The sequence below is a fragment of the Anoplopoma fimbria genome, chromosome 16 (assembly GCF_027596085.1).
Source record: "Anoplopoma fimbria isolate UVic2021 breed Golden Eagle Sablefish chromosome 16, Afim_UVic_2022, whole genome shotgun sequence".
Taxonomy (NCBI): Eukaryota; Metazoa; Chordata; class Actinopteri; order Perciformes; family Anoplopomatidae; genus Anoplopoma; species Anoplopoma fimbria.
Window position 1 is genome coordinate 14,539,286 of NC_072464.1, and position 16,229 is coordinate 14,555,514.

At 40.9% G+C, this 16,229-nt stretch overlaps 1 protein-coding gene across 2 annotated transcripts in view; it reads right to left on the reverse strand.

The window, feature by feature from the left end:
- fmnl2a (formin-like 2a) overlaps positions 1 to 16,229 on the reverse strand; it is a 46,817-nt gene that overhangs the window by 16,485 nt on the left and 14,103 nt on the right. For both annotated transcript variants that reach the window (XM_054614763.1, XM_054614765.1), the window contains exons 2-6: positions 14,417 to 14,500; positions 10,756 to 10,836; positions 5,982 to 6,058; positions 2,754 to 2,837; positions 1,868 to 2,023 (exon numbers count right to left, since the gene is read on the reverse strand). In XM_054614763.1, the coding sequence (XP_054470738.1) occupies positions 1,868 to 2,023; positions 2,754 to 2,837; positions 5,982 to 6,058; positions 10,756 to 10,836; positions 14,417 to 14,500 (482 nt within the window). The remainder of the gene's footprint in view (positions 1 to 1,867; positions 2,024 to 2,753; positions 2,838 to 5,981; positions 6,059 to 10,755; positions 10,837 to 14,416; positions 14,501 to 16,229) is intronic.

Below are 16,229 nucleotides of genomic sequence, written 5' to 3' on the forward strand. Positions count from 1 at the left end.
ACAGCTCAGCGTGCTTGGTGTCCTTCAAGGTGGCAGTAAAAGAAGACACATACAAATAGTATTTTGACACCAGTTTGTTTGCAGTTATTGAGTTTACAATATTCTAATTTAAAGCTAATCTAAAGATAAACACAAAAAGGGGGCAAATATTCTGTATAATGGACATTTATGAATTTATAGAACCACCAGAGCAAATGCTTCATAATTAGTGAGACATCTCTTATCAACAAGGAGAACGGATATCCAAAATACAGAAGATGTTTGGAGGCTACCTAAGCCTAGTAAAAGCTTTTACAGGGCTTTTGTAGAAACTAGGCCAGCTTCTGCACAGAATGGCATTTAGGGAACCACACAAGCAGCACACAGGCACACAGACAAGAACAATGAGTGCAGAAAGAACATTTGCTCCAAGGAAAGGAGAATTCAGTCTCCAGCGCAGGGGGGGAGGCTGGCAGTACAAATAATTCACATCCCTGACACAGACAGTGGGACAAATAAGCTGGGCAGCGCCAGCAGGGAGGTATAAAATACAATGAGGCAGGGGGAGTTTGTGTGTGTGTGTGTGTGTGTGTGTGTGTGTGTGTGTGTGTGTGTGTGTGTGTGTGTGTGTGTGTGTGTGTGTGTGTGTGTGTGTGTGTGTGTGTGTGTGTGTGTGTGTGTGTGTGTGTGTGTGTCTTGGCAGGGAGCAGGGATGCAGGGTTAAAGCTGTAGAAAGCTCAGAGAGACCCAAGACCTGCCTGCTGTCGAAGACTGGCAGACAGAGGAGCAGATGACTATGGAGGAACACCAAGACAGAACAGAGGAGACAGTGAGAAGATACTCTGACCTGTTTGACACACTCTACATGATGATGATACAGGAGTACATCCGAAGGAGACAGATTCAGAGTCAGTTATGGGCCAATATTGATATTATAGGCGTACCAATGAAATATCCGTCAATGAGTCACGGATTAAGTATATGTTTATAAGGATGAAACAAGTCCTGACTGTCTGGTGATGGGTTGATATTACAAAACTGAAAAGCTGTTTAACAGGGTAATAGGTGTGGCTTCAGGAACAGGACACACCTTTCAGATCTATGACTTTCTATGAGTTATGACAATCTTGGATTAGAAGGGAGAAAAAAGAACATGCTAGTCTTTCACATGTATTAGTTCAAGTACTTTTGAGACAATAGGCGATAGAAGACAAATTAATTGATTATCATGCAAAGATCATATTAAAAAGACATGTGTCTTTAAATCAGTAGTGCTCTTTGTGTACAAAGAGTTCAAGTTAGAACAAATTAGAAGTCACAGAAGTCAGGGGGAGTGCTGTACCGAAACATCAATGGAGCGACGGATTAGAGAAATAATGCACAACTGAATGGGATTTGTGCTTCAGAGCATATATATATTAGCATGGGTTGATGAAATTAAATCCTTTGTGCATAGCATTTAGAGTTAAAAGGGTCTGTTTGGAGTTTATAAAAAAGAAAATAGATTTTGTCCATAAAATATTGTGCAACGTCTGTCACAAGAAGAACTATTGTCAATCATGTGTCACAATCATGTGCAAAACCAGCCTGACTTCAATCCTAAAATTCCACACAAGGACAAGGTTTTTGCCTCCTGCTGCACAAATGTGTCTTAAGCTATTTAAAGTCTTACAGACCTCATGACTACATAAAAGGGGCATCATATGAAAAGCATGACTTCTCAAAATAATCACAATACAACCACACTGCTCCGGCTGAACACTAGCTGACTAGGGGGGAGAAAAGAACTCTGAGAGTCAAAATTAGCTGTAAACACTTACAAATCACACAAACACACATGGGTAATGGTGAATCTTCTCAACCATCGATGTGTGTGTGTGTATCATACCGTATCGTGGAATGTCGGCCAGCACGTGTGATGCTGTTCCCAGTGATGGAAGACGACAAGGTGCCTCCTCCATGCAGGTCTTCTATAGAGCGGCTCCAGGGCTTAGACTTATCCATAGCAGCCTCTGGGTTGTTCTCCTCACAGTCTCCATCGAACCTGTTGCAACATGAAAACAAGACATAAAATAAGAAACATTAAACCCTGTAGTGGTGAATATTTAGTAGTACTGTAGTGGATATCTGAAGCCAGTATGAGTCATTTTGAACAATAAAAGAAAACAAAAAAACAATGTAAATACAATTATCTGAGGTTTTTACACTTAACATAGACAAAACATTTTCAAGGAACCCTAGTTGGTCATTTTAGGTTTTTGGTTTGGACATGATAGTTAAGCAAAATGTCTCACGTTATATGGTTCTTGGCAGAAACCTTGGAAAGAACCGGTAGTTATGGCATACCAGTTATGATCCATTTCAGTTTTTAGATTGTTTTCATTACTCTTATATGCTGCTGAGTTGGTACTGAGTGTAAACACACTTTTACGGGTAACCATTCATAATGTGGACAGACCATAATAACTAATGGTGAAGTGGGGAGGGTGAATTAAACATTTAACTGCGTGGCTCTTTGGCCCAGAACAAGGACCTTGTGACTGACTAATAATCACACCATCAATCTATGAATAGGAGCCTATGATTGGTATAACACACAGTGCCAATGTGTAAGCAATGGGCCCCGAGTGACTCAGTCTGTCTGGCAACCAGAAAGCAGCCGTAGCAGTGGTGGAGATGCATCAGCGGCTGTGCAGAATAGCAGCATTATGCTGGTTGTCATTTCTGAATATAGAGTATAGTGATATAGAGAGAAAGAACTGTGAGGGACTTACGTGACGGCATACTGTGCAAAAGAAAGATACTCCACCAGCACGTCCAGACCTTTGTTCTCCTCATTTAAGAATTCTCTCACCCACCTGAGGAGAGAAGGACAAAAGTTTATCAGCACACAGACTCTTATCAAAATCATTGAAATTATTTTCTAGAAAGAGCACACGTTTAAATATACTGGATTAGCAGTTAAACCACAACCAGCTTCTATAATATTGTGAGTTTCTGAGTTGAATTGTTTTCAAGAAAAACTCAACTCCTTTGGGTTAATCACAGCTAAAAAACTCATCTCTGTTGTTTTGATCGACAAACTTGAAGACTTTGATATTCTTTTGTCTCTTATCTGGAAAGAAACATCAACAGATGCTTCATAATTAATGGGTAGCGCTAAACTTTAACCTCTTTTCTTTTCCCAGCCCATTTTTTTGTAAATAGGTTTATAATGAATTGTGCCTGCACATTTCGACAACATTTAGCAATGTTTAACATGACATTTTAATCGACATGACTCAGAATCACAACAATAACAACATTTTATATACACAAACAGCACAGAAATGTATTTGGTCCTAGATTTGGAAAATCACTTGCTGTTACAGTGACATTAAGATATTTTTAAGATTCTTATTTTGTAGTATATAGTGTATAATAACATTCTACTCAGGCTTTGACCAAACCTGACGTTGGTACAGTGATGTTTTCAGACCATTCACCCTCTCTCCCTTAATTTCTACCTCCCTTTGCCAAGAAGAATTGCAATGACCCATTTGAGAAACTTCAAAGCTTTCTGGCTCAAAGCAGCAAACATATCCATCCATGTGTTTGCAAAAGCACAGGCGTCCACACACATATACCGAATCTCATTAGTGAGTCTACCTCATTTCTCTGTTTGTTTCCCTACCACATGTTTTATAATTGTGGTAGAGACAAGCACCCAGAATGATCCAAAGCCCATTCTCACCTTTCTTACAGACACTGAAGTGGGCCAGCCATTCAGCACTCGGCATGCTTTCATTTATTATTCTACACAGAAAAAGCCCAGCTTCTCACAGGGAAAGCTCTTACTCCCTTTGGCAATTGCTGCTCTCCCTCCAAAGTTGTAAGCAATGTGAGCTGAGTCACAGAACATCATTATTCAATAGCTTCCCATTAAGGTGCATTTCACTGGTGATTAGAGAAATGTGCAGGGCATAAACATAATGACACGTGGCCATGGCTTTTGAGTGGTGCTGTGTTGATGAAGGCTTAAGGTTAAACTGCTTTAAAAATCAACTAGCTGCTTCTATATCGGCTCCCCTGTGGTGTGACTGCATGGGAGCGAGTAGGAATAACGAGAGCGTCCAGTAAAGCGGTGCCTGGTGGGGCCTGTCGTGTTTTTAAAAAAAGGGCTTGTCGGGCCACATGGTAATCATTACCGCAGGACACTAACTAACAATCATCCCATTCACCACATGCTGCTGACCACCGAGCAACATGTGAGGAGCAAACAGGCAGCGAGCCGGGGTTATCATCAGCAGACAATCTACCCATTATTAACAGCCTGCATTGGTAGATATATTTCTCTGTTTCACCTCTGAAAAGAAGCAGACACTATTCACTGTCTGAGTGGGTGACATCTTGCTCCCTTGGAACCCCCATCCCCTCCTCCCTGTACTATCTCAATCTCTCTCCCTGTCCCTCTGCCATAGTGGTAATGCTTTGTCTAATCTAGATTAGGTAGATTATTTATGTAATCTAGTTTACCAACATACGGTCTCTAAAAGGAATTAATCCATGTAAACAATGCCTCAACAGGTTAGCCAGATGGACATCGTCTCTGGATGTGGTCGGAGTTTATTTTGGTTTCGAAGAGCAGAATCTGATCAGAGTGTGTAAACAGTGTGTGGGAGTGTGGGAGACGGTGTTGTCGGGAACATGGGATGACTTGTGTCAGAGTCAGTGAAGTAGACAAAAACTGAGGTCCAGTCATATGTGTTTGGGCGGGAGGAAATACGAGAGACACAGAGGGATTAAAGGATGTTGTTTAGATTACATGTATGCGTATTAGAGGTCCGGTGATGGTTGTGTCAGCAGCGTATCTCTGTGTCTTTTTTTGTCATAATCTGTGGCCAGTGGATGCTCGCCATAGCTGCCTCTTTCATGTCTCTTGTGACCGCCCAAGTTAAAACACCCCTACCAGCTGCTAGACCTCATCCTCATTCCTACCAAAAAATCCTGCATTTATGCACATTGTTGTGCTTAAACCATGCTGTCCTTTAGCAGGTTGTCCTTTAGTCACAAGGTTGGTTGTTTGATCCACAGCTCCTCCTATCCACATGTCCAAGCGTCCTTGAGAGAGACACTGTTACAGCAGCCCCCTGTGCCGTAATGCGTAGCGATAGGTTTCATGTATGTATGTGATGATTAAAATAGTTTAAGTCTAGATTCAGATTCATCAATTTCGAAAACATGTAGTTAAAAGAGCATTGCACAACATATTCAAACTCAAGAATGGACAGAGTGGACTGCCATTCTTTATTTGACCATCACATGAAACTTTATAATTTTCTATCGTCATGGTGTATCTTAATTTGTTTAAAAGCTGCCTTGATAAATAAGGAGTCTGGATCCTACAGATCCCAGAATGCATTATTATATTAGTGATGTTGACTAATCCATCACAGTCTTTAATTATCAGGGTCTGTAGTCACAGAGACAGGGCCTGTGATCTGTATCCACACGAAACACTGAGGCATTGTGTGACGCTCATTGAGATATTGATCTCTCCTTCACGATGACTTAATGATGAATCAATACCAACTGCAGCAGGCTGAGGCTTGTTATCCTGGAAGACCTGGAATTACACATGAATGCCACTGAGATTTTATCTGTTGTGAAATCATGATCTCTTCTGTAACATCTACAATAAGGCCTCTTTAGGTCGGCAGGCTGAAACACTAATGTACCAAGTTGGGCAGCAAATATATTTTCCTTCCACAGGCCGTTTACTACATGTCAACCGCCCAAAACAATCAATTGATTCATCTTTTTCTCCATCGCCACATGGCTTTCTGTGTAATATTAGGCCGGAGCACTGAGAAGTTTGGGGGATGGTGGTGATGGTGGTGGTTAGTGTAAACGTCTGCGTCTCCGGGTGTCTGGAATGTCAGACTATTCCCCCTGAATCTAATATAACCAGGTCCGGGACATTCAACCCTTTACAAGCTTCACACAATCCTAGAGTGACTCACCCTATATGATTGGTCCGCAACGATATTTCCAGTTCTCTCAGGACTTGAGTGGACTCCTGAACTCTCCGTCTGAATTTCTGTGGAAGGAAAAAATGGAGGGAAGGAGGGAAGGGGGGAGGAGGTTAATATTTCATCGTACCAGTTCAACTGTAAATCATCAAGTGGAAGCCCAGCGATGTTTTGGCTGGAAAAAACTTTCTCTGACAGAAAGGTCAGACAAAACAGACACAACCACAGTGACATTCAAATGTGAAAGTAAGCAAGCCTTGCACTGATTACAAAATAAAGAGTTGGGATTGGGGTTGATCTCATATGATTTTTTAAGTGGGCCTTTTGCTTGCCAGTAACCATTCAACAGGCTAACAGACAAGGCGAGCTGACTCAGTGGAAACTGTGAATATGGAGTAGTTCCTGTTATCTTGTTTGCTCACGTTGGTTTTTTATAAAGCAGTAATCCCTCCTGGTAGCACTGTGATAAAATCAAGTAACCTTATTGGTTACCTCCCAAGCTCTACCAGCAGCCACACAAACACATATGTATATGCACACACATTCTCTGTCCTGTTACTGTGGCTACCGCTATGAGAGAGTGAGCGTGTGTGAACGACATGCATGAAGGTATGAACTGCCGATAAATGAAACAGAAAACAACAGAACAAGAGCGGTGTTTCTCTTTGATTTCAGCTTCTGATAAGAGGAGATCTGCAAGACCAAACAAATAAAAGGCCCTTCAGGCTGTTGCACAACCGCAGCAACAAGAGAAGCAGAGTGAGTGATCGGTCGGGATCAAAAAAGAGAAAGAAATCCCTGATGAGAAAGATCGAAACTGTTGTATCAAAGAGGAGAGTTATTTTCATATAAAAAAAAATCTATGCAAATCAAACACATTAACTGTCATATATATTTTTATGGGAAAATACAACAATAAAGACTTTTTTAATATAAAAAATGTTCAACTATTTTTTTGTTAAGTGTAAAACATTATTGAGACCCAGTCCAATCAAAAATACTGACATTTTAAATAATCGTGACAATTATGAAATAATCATGAAAGCTGAAAAAAATAAACAATAAGTTGATCAACTATTTTTTTTATTATATCAATAATAATGGTTATTTGTTAAGCACAAATGCCAGAAAATTCCCATATAACAGCTTTTCTCTTTTTTATATCCTTGTAAAATGAATATGTTTGAGTTTTAGTCAGACAACGATGTCCCCTGGAGCTCTGGAAAACTGGGATGAACATTTGTTTTACTGTTTTCCGACATTTAATAGACCAGGCAATTAATCGATGAATCTGGAAAATAATCGTCTAGACTAGCTCTAATAATGATCTCCCTGTCAAAATGTCTACATCAACATTAAAAAAGGTTTGTGATATTTTGTTTCGGGGTTTAATGCACTTTTTTCCAGCTACAGTCAAAGAAAAGTATCCACCCAGAGTTGGAGGGCCTGGTCACTTTCCATCATGCGTTCGTATGAGGGAGGAAACAGAGCTCAGCCCCGTGTTAGCCTATTATTAACATCCACAGAGAAGAGAGCGGTTCCCATAGCCATCTCTCTCTCGCTCTAGTCGGCGGTGTCTTTGGGCTTGGGCGATGTCTGTTTGGCACATGAGGAGATGAGAAACAGAGTGTTTTTATTAGGGTGGAGCCCTTTGTGTGTTTGTGTGGAAAGCAGAGCATATTTAGGGGTACTGCGCAGGCTCCCAGAGGCACCCCCCCTCTCCTCTTTCTTCTTCTTCTTCTCCCACCAAACGCCCTACACTCCACACTTTTAAGTACTACCAGCTGCGACGCAGAGAGAGCAGGAAGAGAGAGTAGCCGACAATGGGGGGAGAGGGTGAGGACCGCATGACGGAAAAGAAGAAGAAGAGGAGGAGGAGGAGGAGGAGGAGGAGGAGGAGACAGGGAGGGAGCAGTGAAAGGGGGAAGTGAGAGAAGAGAGACAGTATGGACAGGAGGGAGGGGGAAAAAAGAGAGATTTTGGGGAGTGTGAGCTCATGAGGGGTCATCCTGGAAACAAATCAATGTCTGATACATTCTTGGGGACTAGTTGGACTGCAGCTCTTCCTCCTTGGCTGCCTATTGGCTGGGAGCCGTCCAGAGGAATGCACCGGAGCCTGCCTATGGAAAGCAGAGGCAATGACCTCCAGCTTTCTCACAGCGGCACAAAGTGGCAATTGTTTTGAGTTTGAAGAAAAAGGGGGATGGAGCAGGAATGTAGAAAGAAGCCCATAACTCTTTATTTTCCTCCGTGCTCTCTCGTTCTTCTTTTTTTGTCTCTCCCTCATTCTCGGTCCATCTCTTTCTCCCCCTTCTACCCCCTCACCATTATTATTGAGTCTTCCTCCTTCCCTCCCTCTCATTTGCCCTTCTCACTTTACTTTCTCATGAAATTCCTGTCTCCTCGTCTGCTTCAAGTCTTTGATCAAGGCCAGGAATAGGATGAGGCATAAACTTCCACCAGGATGATTTTCCAAAAAAAACAAGTATTTCCGAAAACGAGTTTGTAGATAAACAAAAAGAGGCTTGGGCATGTCCCGCAAAAGTTGCCCCATCTAGAGAGGTTTAATATAGACCCAACAACCAGTTAGTCATGCAGCCACAGATGAGTTGAATCAAAAAAGAGGGTGGATGTGATTCAGCTTTTGTAGACAAACAAACATTAGTGTATGCTGTCTAGTCTGTCTAAAGCTCTTAAGCCATGAACATGTTGAGTGTTTACACCCAGAGAGCTTTAAACATGGTTACCATCTACTTCAAGAAAGTTTTGGCAGATACACTTATACGCTTTTTCTAAAAGTAAGTTCAGAAGACTGAAAACAGGAGGAAACTGCTCGCCTGGTTGTGACCAGGGGTGAAAAAGACCCACCTACTAGCACCTCTAAAGCTAATAAAACGTGTTGTGTATTTACACTGCATTTTTGTATGGATATAACAGGATGATTACTTTGGATAGAGCAGGGCTAGCTGTTTCCAGTCTTTATGCTAAGCTAAGCTAACAGTCTCCTTGCTGTAGCTTTATATTTAACACACACGCACACATGGGCTGGAAGAAAAAGTGAGTATGTCAAACTAATCTTTTAACATGGGACTGATCCTTCCAATTATCACATTTTAACATTCCCAACTGCACAATACGCATTAATATATCCAGTGCAGCCACCCTAAATCTCTTAATGGGACAGGAATTCTGCAAAGGAGTCCTCTTACGCATACTGACGGACACCAACTATCTCCCATGGGGCAGTTGGACAGGCCTTGCTCAAAAAGACTTCAGCAGTAGGTGTAGAAGCAGGGAAGAGGAATAGTTATAATCACAGCCACTCTAGATATCCAAATCAGCTGTCAACAAGCCTGCGTCTCCAACCTTGACACTATCGCTGTCCAAGCACAAACTGTTTTAATCACGCTTTAGACATTTTTCAGGGTTTAGTCTACTTCAACCTGCGTCAGTCTGCACTTGCTTCCTGCTTTTATCAGATCTATGTGTGTAATCTATCAGGCATTACATTAGGCATCAGAACCAAAGGAGTAAAGCAGCCTCAGAGACCAGTGCTCCCACCTGTATGTTATTTGGCACTATTAGTTATATGTTCACACAGTTAAACACAGTTCTCATACTCAAAAACTCATAAAGCAACACATGGTGTCCAGGTGTTATAGCTGACTCAATGTGTGGATACATTTTTTTAATTGGAAGAAAAAAAGAAGAAGAATTACTTAATTAATGACCACGAGAAAAAAAAAGTTTCACTATTGTTGTAAAATTCATTCCTCAATCTTTCCATGTATCCCTGGGAAAAAAACAACAACTGAGGTTACACCATTTGGGAATCACTGATCACTGCACATCAATAAAGCAGCTCTGAACCATATCACACACGAGATATGCAGCACGACACATTTTTGCATTTTCTTATCAAATCAAGCAGGAGAAATGAAAGTCAACAGCTCAGTGTTTGCATGTGTGCTCTGATTTGCAGTAGTTATTGTATCTATATGTTGTTCTCTTTTTGCCCCTGTTAATAAAGCTCTGTTCACGCTGCTCCAGCTGGCATACTGTGATGTAAAAAATCTTAACTTCAGTCAGTGCCAATTGAATTAATCAGCGATTTGTTGTTATTCTGGCAGAGTTTATTGGTTAATTTGTTTATCACAGAGATTGGTCTCCCAGCCCTGTCCCCCACAGCTCTCTCAGGCCAAAAAGACTTCACTTTGGCAAAGAGTTAAGGCTGGCTGATACTTTGCTTCATGGAGCCCCTCCTCTTACTCTTTGCTGCTCCCTTCCAAGTAGCCAGGGAAACAGATGACATAAGAACATATTTATCATGTAGCTAAGACACTTCTGATATCTCCTGGCTGAAATTAGCAAACTAGAACTCTCTGTCTGCCTCTCTGTAAATTCTATCATTCTCTCCTCTGCCTTCAAGTAACTCTTACTGTGTGTTTTTCACGTTGCTCTTCCTCACAGAGAGTTCAAAGCATGCTTTCAGCCACAGAACAGCCCCACAAGGGATCGGTAAGGATTCAGTGTCTAATTTAATGGTTTCTCAAACCTGGGCGTTCCAGATAAACAACCGTCTTCTTTCTCACTAAGTCACACTGTTGACTGTTAACTTTAGTTCCCAAGCTGTCTGCCCCAAAAGCCATGTATGCAATCTTTCCTCAGCTGTTAGGATATCCTGGACAAGTGATTGTAGAGGGTCAGAGGGAAAAGGAAAAGCTGCGGCAGAGGAACAGGATGACGTATTAGCGAGGGCACTCACCTTTCTTGGGACTGCAGGGTCTAGATAACTCCTCAGCTTTTGGAGGTACGCGTGAGGAGGGTTTTTCACTTGGAATCGCTCCTGTCAAAAACAAGGGGACAAAAAAAGAGTGAGATGAGCAAAAGAAGAGGAAAACAAGACAAGAGAAAGAAGAGAATGACAGAGAGAGGTAAACATTTGCAAACCTTTGCAGTAACAAGAACAGAAGTAACACTTACTGTAAAATTATGAAATTAGCTTTGATTTCAGGCAGTTATGTAGCCTTTTTAATTGTGGCCTTACATAACATAGTAAGACAAATCACACCCTCACAAGTCTTACTTATTGCCAGTATAAGATAAACAGTTGTTAAGCCATCGGATTGAGTAAACTACAGTCATCATGAGTCATCCGTCAATTGGTGGGAACCTTAGATTATCTTCTACTTTATGAGGCGGTTAGAAAATAACAACAATGATTCCTGGAAATCACACGCCTTTGTAGGATGAAGACCTGACTGGAGATCAGCATCACTTTGCTACTCAGAAAACCATTTAAGTATAATTGTGTTCCCTTTGAGAATAGCGCTTGAAGGACAGTTCTACTGTCCTGTGATTACAAATGTAATGTTTGTTCGAGGAAGAGTTGTGCACGACATGAACTGTCATCATATTTACTTAACTTAACATTAGAGGTTTTGTTTAGCTGACAGGCATGTAGATGAGAGCAGTAAGTTGATGAACTCCTCAGATGTGACGAGAGGAGATCATGAACGATCTTGCTGTTAATGATAATGATGAGCTTTAATGTGCTGTAAAGCATAACCTGCCTGGGGGATTGTGTCTAAACACGTGTGTGGCTGTGTGCGTACATGTCTTATGTTCACAGACAGGAACAGGTTTTAGGTCAAATCCCCTCTTGCTTGTTCTCTAAATTTAATACGAGAGATTAGTGCTGGATTTGGATCGGTGAGCTGAGCGGGAAACAGTATTTGGATCAGGCTGAGCTCCACACCACGGCAGCATGAATGGTTCTGTTTAGTTATTTACCACACTACACCGTGACAGAGACTGAGAGGCTTGAGAGCACGCCATTGAGGATATGTATTCTTCATATAATGTCGGCAAAGAGACTAAAGACACTTCCTAGCTTTGGCAACATACTGTTGCACATCATCCATTTTTATATTTTCAATGCATACCAGAGTATGCATGGATCTTCAGATGCACATCTAAAGGAATATAAGTGCAGTAGTAAGTCACACATTCATTAATCCGCTCAAGGAAAGCTGTTAACTGTGGGTTTTCTGAGTCACTGTGTATTTTCTAAATTTATCTGGCTCAAATAACACCAAAGATCCACGCAGTGTTTTACAATGGAGGTGAGCCTCCTAACCTGAAACAAACACTATATCCCCTGAAATCAAAAAGCAACTTGACTATTTGGTGTTGGCTGGATTATTTATTATAATCTGGGATGTCCTACTCTGCTCTCGTCCTTTGTCTTTGTTCACTGCACCGTCTATCTTCTGATCGATCGCATGAGGCAAAAGTTCCATGACTGGAAACTGAGCTTTGAATCTCTGCAGGGGTCGGTGAAAATGTGTGTGCAATTTTCAGAATTTCTTTTTTTTTATTGACGGCAAACCTGATAACACACCAGAAAGCGCAATCACACTTGCACTCTTTTAGTTCAACAATTTCCCTTCAACCTGCCATTTCTTTTTCTACATTCTACATGAGTTAGAGATATTTCATAGAAGACTTTTGCTCATTTTAAGCCAATGGTGAAGGAGTTTTTCAGTTGACAAAAGGTATGTTTATTTGTAAGGTGTTCCCTCTGCATACTATATGTAAGGGATGCCAAACAACAGAAATCTAACAGCACCACAAAAATACAGATGAAAAATAAAAAAACTCCTCTCTGAAAGTCTAGACAAACTCATAAAAGATAGCATTTGCTACAAGGCTTTTGTATTGTAAAGTGTTCACATCATTGTTCCGCCCGCTGTATACAGATACTGAGATCAGATCAAATCTCTGAACTACACTGTAATATCAGAAACATCCCATTTATCACTGCCAGAGTGTGTCTGTGTCAGAAAAACAGGAAAGACAACAGTGGCGTCAGGAAACAGAGCTTGCAGACAGATGGCTCAACCCTATTTGAATGTTTCTTTGATAAAGAATCATCTGTGTGTCTGCAAAACAAATTAGTTGACAAGTGCTGTACATATCCTGTTGCATGAAAATAATTGTGAGGAATGGAGGGCAGTAAAAACATATATAGCAAGAGACTAAATCATAGAGCAAGCATGTCTGTTTTTTAGAAGCACATATAAACATGTTCTAACATGCTTTATGGCCGTAAAAGAGTTTGTCTTGGGGAGGATATATTTTAATGTCGAGGTACAAGAGGATGAAAATAGCTAACAAGCAGTTATTTGCCATTCACTGTGTATACACATGTTAAGGATGCTTTCAAGTATGCATGAAGAACTATGAACTTATAAAAAAGTTTCTTTGTACTCTTGATGGTTTGACCTTTTGCTCACATCAAAAGCATCCTCCATATTTCATAAATCCCCATAATTGCCAGAAAAATATATTTCAACCTCTGTCTGGGATTGCAGGGCTTGCTTTTCAAAAGGGGATGTACCTGTCATCTCTGCCTCCCTCCATCACTGTTGCCATGGTTACATAAAGAGATTGACTGCAGCTATGACACAGAAAGTGCATTACTCCAAGAGCTGTGTGTGCTGTGTTGACTTTAGGCTTGAGAGGAATAAAGACATTGGATGACAAGTTTGGAAATAAAAAAGTTTTTATGTTAAAACATGGGGAAAATGGATTGTCTTACACCATAATGTCAATTTCTCTCTGGCACTTTATCGACTAGCAAATGATTAATGGTGATGTGTTCGTTTTAAACATAGATAACAGGGATTCACATGGACATGCTTCATTTGCATTTTGTTCTCTTTCGGTGTGAGTGTGAGAGGACTTCTGGGAAATGTTTTTGGAAACTGCTTCACTGACAATGAAAGGGAAACCAACTATTTTCACTTCAGGTCCACTTCAAACTGAAAGAGGATCTCTGAATGCTGGTCATCAGCGTGGGGGGCTCCCTTTTGCTCCGTTCCCTTCAGGGTCAGTGGCTATCAATACAGTTTGAGTTGGTGGTGGTCTTGATCTCATCTCAGTTTGTTCTTCTCCACTCAGAGAGGCAGAAAAACTCTCTGTCATGGAGGTTGCAGGCTGAGTGAAGCACTCAGATCACAGCTCGCTGCACAACGTGCACCCTCTGTTATTTCCTACACGCAGAGCTGACGCCAATAAACGACTGAGTGCTCTAACCGGCCAACTGATGTTTGCGCCCTGCGACGTCGCTTTACTCTCTTGACCAGGCACGCCTGGGCAGTGTGTAAAGGATAAAGGCACACAGTGGATAACATATGCAGAAGCTAGGTGAGATAGGAGATACAGAATCACTTTCTCTATCAAAGGCTTATTGATTAATTGATGAGTGTCATAACTCACCACTTGAAAGCCATACAACTGTGAACCTTGACCTAACTATTAAAATGTTTTCCCCCTGAGTCTGGTAATTATGCAGCGATGGTGCGTTGACTTGCACAGCACTGCATGGCACCGTATCATAGAGTGGAGAGATTGATGCCCACCTGATCGCAGATGAGTTCCCACTTCTTCTCGTTGTCATACTGCCGCAACAGTCGCGCTTTGTCTGGAGGAAGATTCATCGAGTTCTGAAAGAGAGAAAAGGGTCAGATTTAATTGGATGTGGATAATGAAACAGCTTCAGTCACATGAGTCAGGTGAAAAAGTCATCCCAGATTAACTAAAAACAATGAAGCTCATACACTATAGGGAAAGGTATGCAAGAGAATTGTCTGTCATTATTAGTGAGATGGATGTTTCTACACTTGGTGTAAAGAGAGCTGATCCATCACATGTTTCATTTACAATCACAATATCAAGAGAATCTACAGCTTTCAATACGTCAAATTATGAACTAGACAATTGCACTTGTATACAGTATATGTATAGATTAGAAAAAGAGTTATATTAGCCATAGAAAGGGAAAGGTTAAAAGGTCATCTAAACTAACAGTTTATCTCTGGAGCAAGAACGTACAACGCAAATCTCATGCCAATCTGGCCGTTAGTTTGCAAGTTACAGTTCCTCATCCTTGGCTTGTCAAGAAACAGCTTCTTACTGCAATCTCTTTATTAATTTTTTTTTTACTTATAGGCTTTATTTTCTGACAGTTAACAATTCAGACTTCTCCTGGTTAAAATATCTTGCATAAATATTTATCATTTCCTACAACCCAGTTACCAGATATATGTTAGCCACTAATGAGACAATCCCCAAATATCTGCAGAGGAAATCTTACACACAGCTGGGAAAAGGAGGTGTCTCCTTAATGAGAGTTAGGTTGTGACACAGAAGCAGAGAGGAGGAACGTCTAAGCTCTGATGTCTGAGTCAAAGCTTTGAATTTGACAACCGGGCGAGTGAGTTCGACCCCGGAATACTAAACTGCATCACATGTATCCAGAAGTCACTCAACACCTGTCAGATTTGCAGAAATTCCAAAAGAGTACACTGAGAGTGTGAGTAATTAAGTGAAAAATGAGTGGGTTTAAAGAAGGATGTTCAAACGTTTGTGGGCGTTTTACTTTCAAACTTGTTTTCTTTTCTCATTTTCCTGATTATACTAAATACTATATTCCTCTTTCATGATGTTCAGAGTGATTTCCTGAAAAGTGTGTGTTGTTCGGGACTAATCTAATCTGACCCATGTGTCTGAAAATAAGCCCCAATCATCCAAAAGTGTTACACAACTCTTTTCTTTATCCTGAATCACCACGCCCTTAAAACAAGCTTGAAACAATTAACCGGCACTTAAATCGTACCACCTACAGGTTAGACAACAAATATGTCAGCAAAAAAATGGAAATAAAACGTGTGTCTCAGCTGGAGATTGTTTAGCTTACACTTCAAACTGGCAAATAAAAATCCAGAGAAGGAAAAAAATACATATTAAAACATGAAATTAAAACATATTAAAACATGAAATCTTATAGGTGTATGAGGTCCTCTAAAAAAACAGCATCGCCAGTTAAAAGCTGTCTAGTCAAGCCTACAAACACTAAGTCTTTCATCTGTGTCCTTCATCTGCAGTTTTCAGTTATAAAATACATGGTTTTAGTGAGAATGTTTCCACTGCTAAAGTGTAGAAAAAAGGGGAAATGTGGCCATCATGCACCGCTCAGCTTTGGGTTCTGTTCCTCTCCACATTCGATGGGTCGGATCATTTATCAGAGTGCATTCAGTGCTCAGACTCCACTTTTCCTCTGCTGGATTTTTCCAGCAAAGCTCGAAGGGGGAGAGGGGAAGATGGATGAGGAATATCCTGGTATCCAGCCTATTTACATGAGCAAGTAATACATGGATAGAGTCTGACACTGAC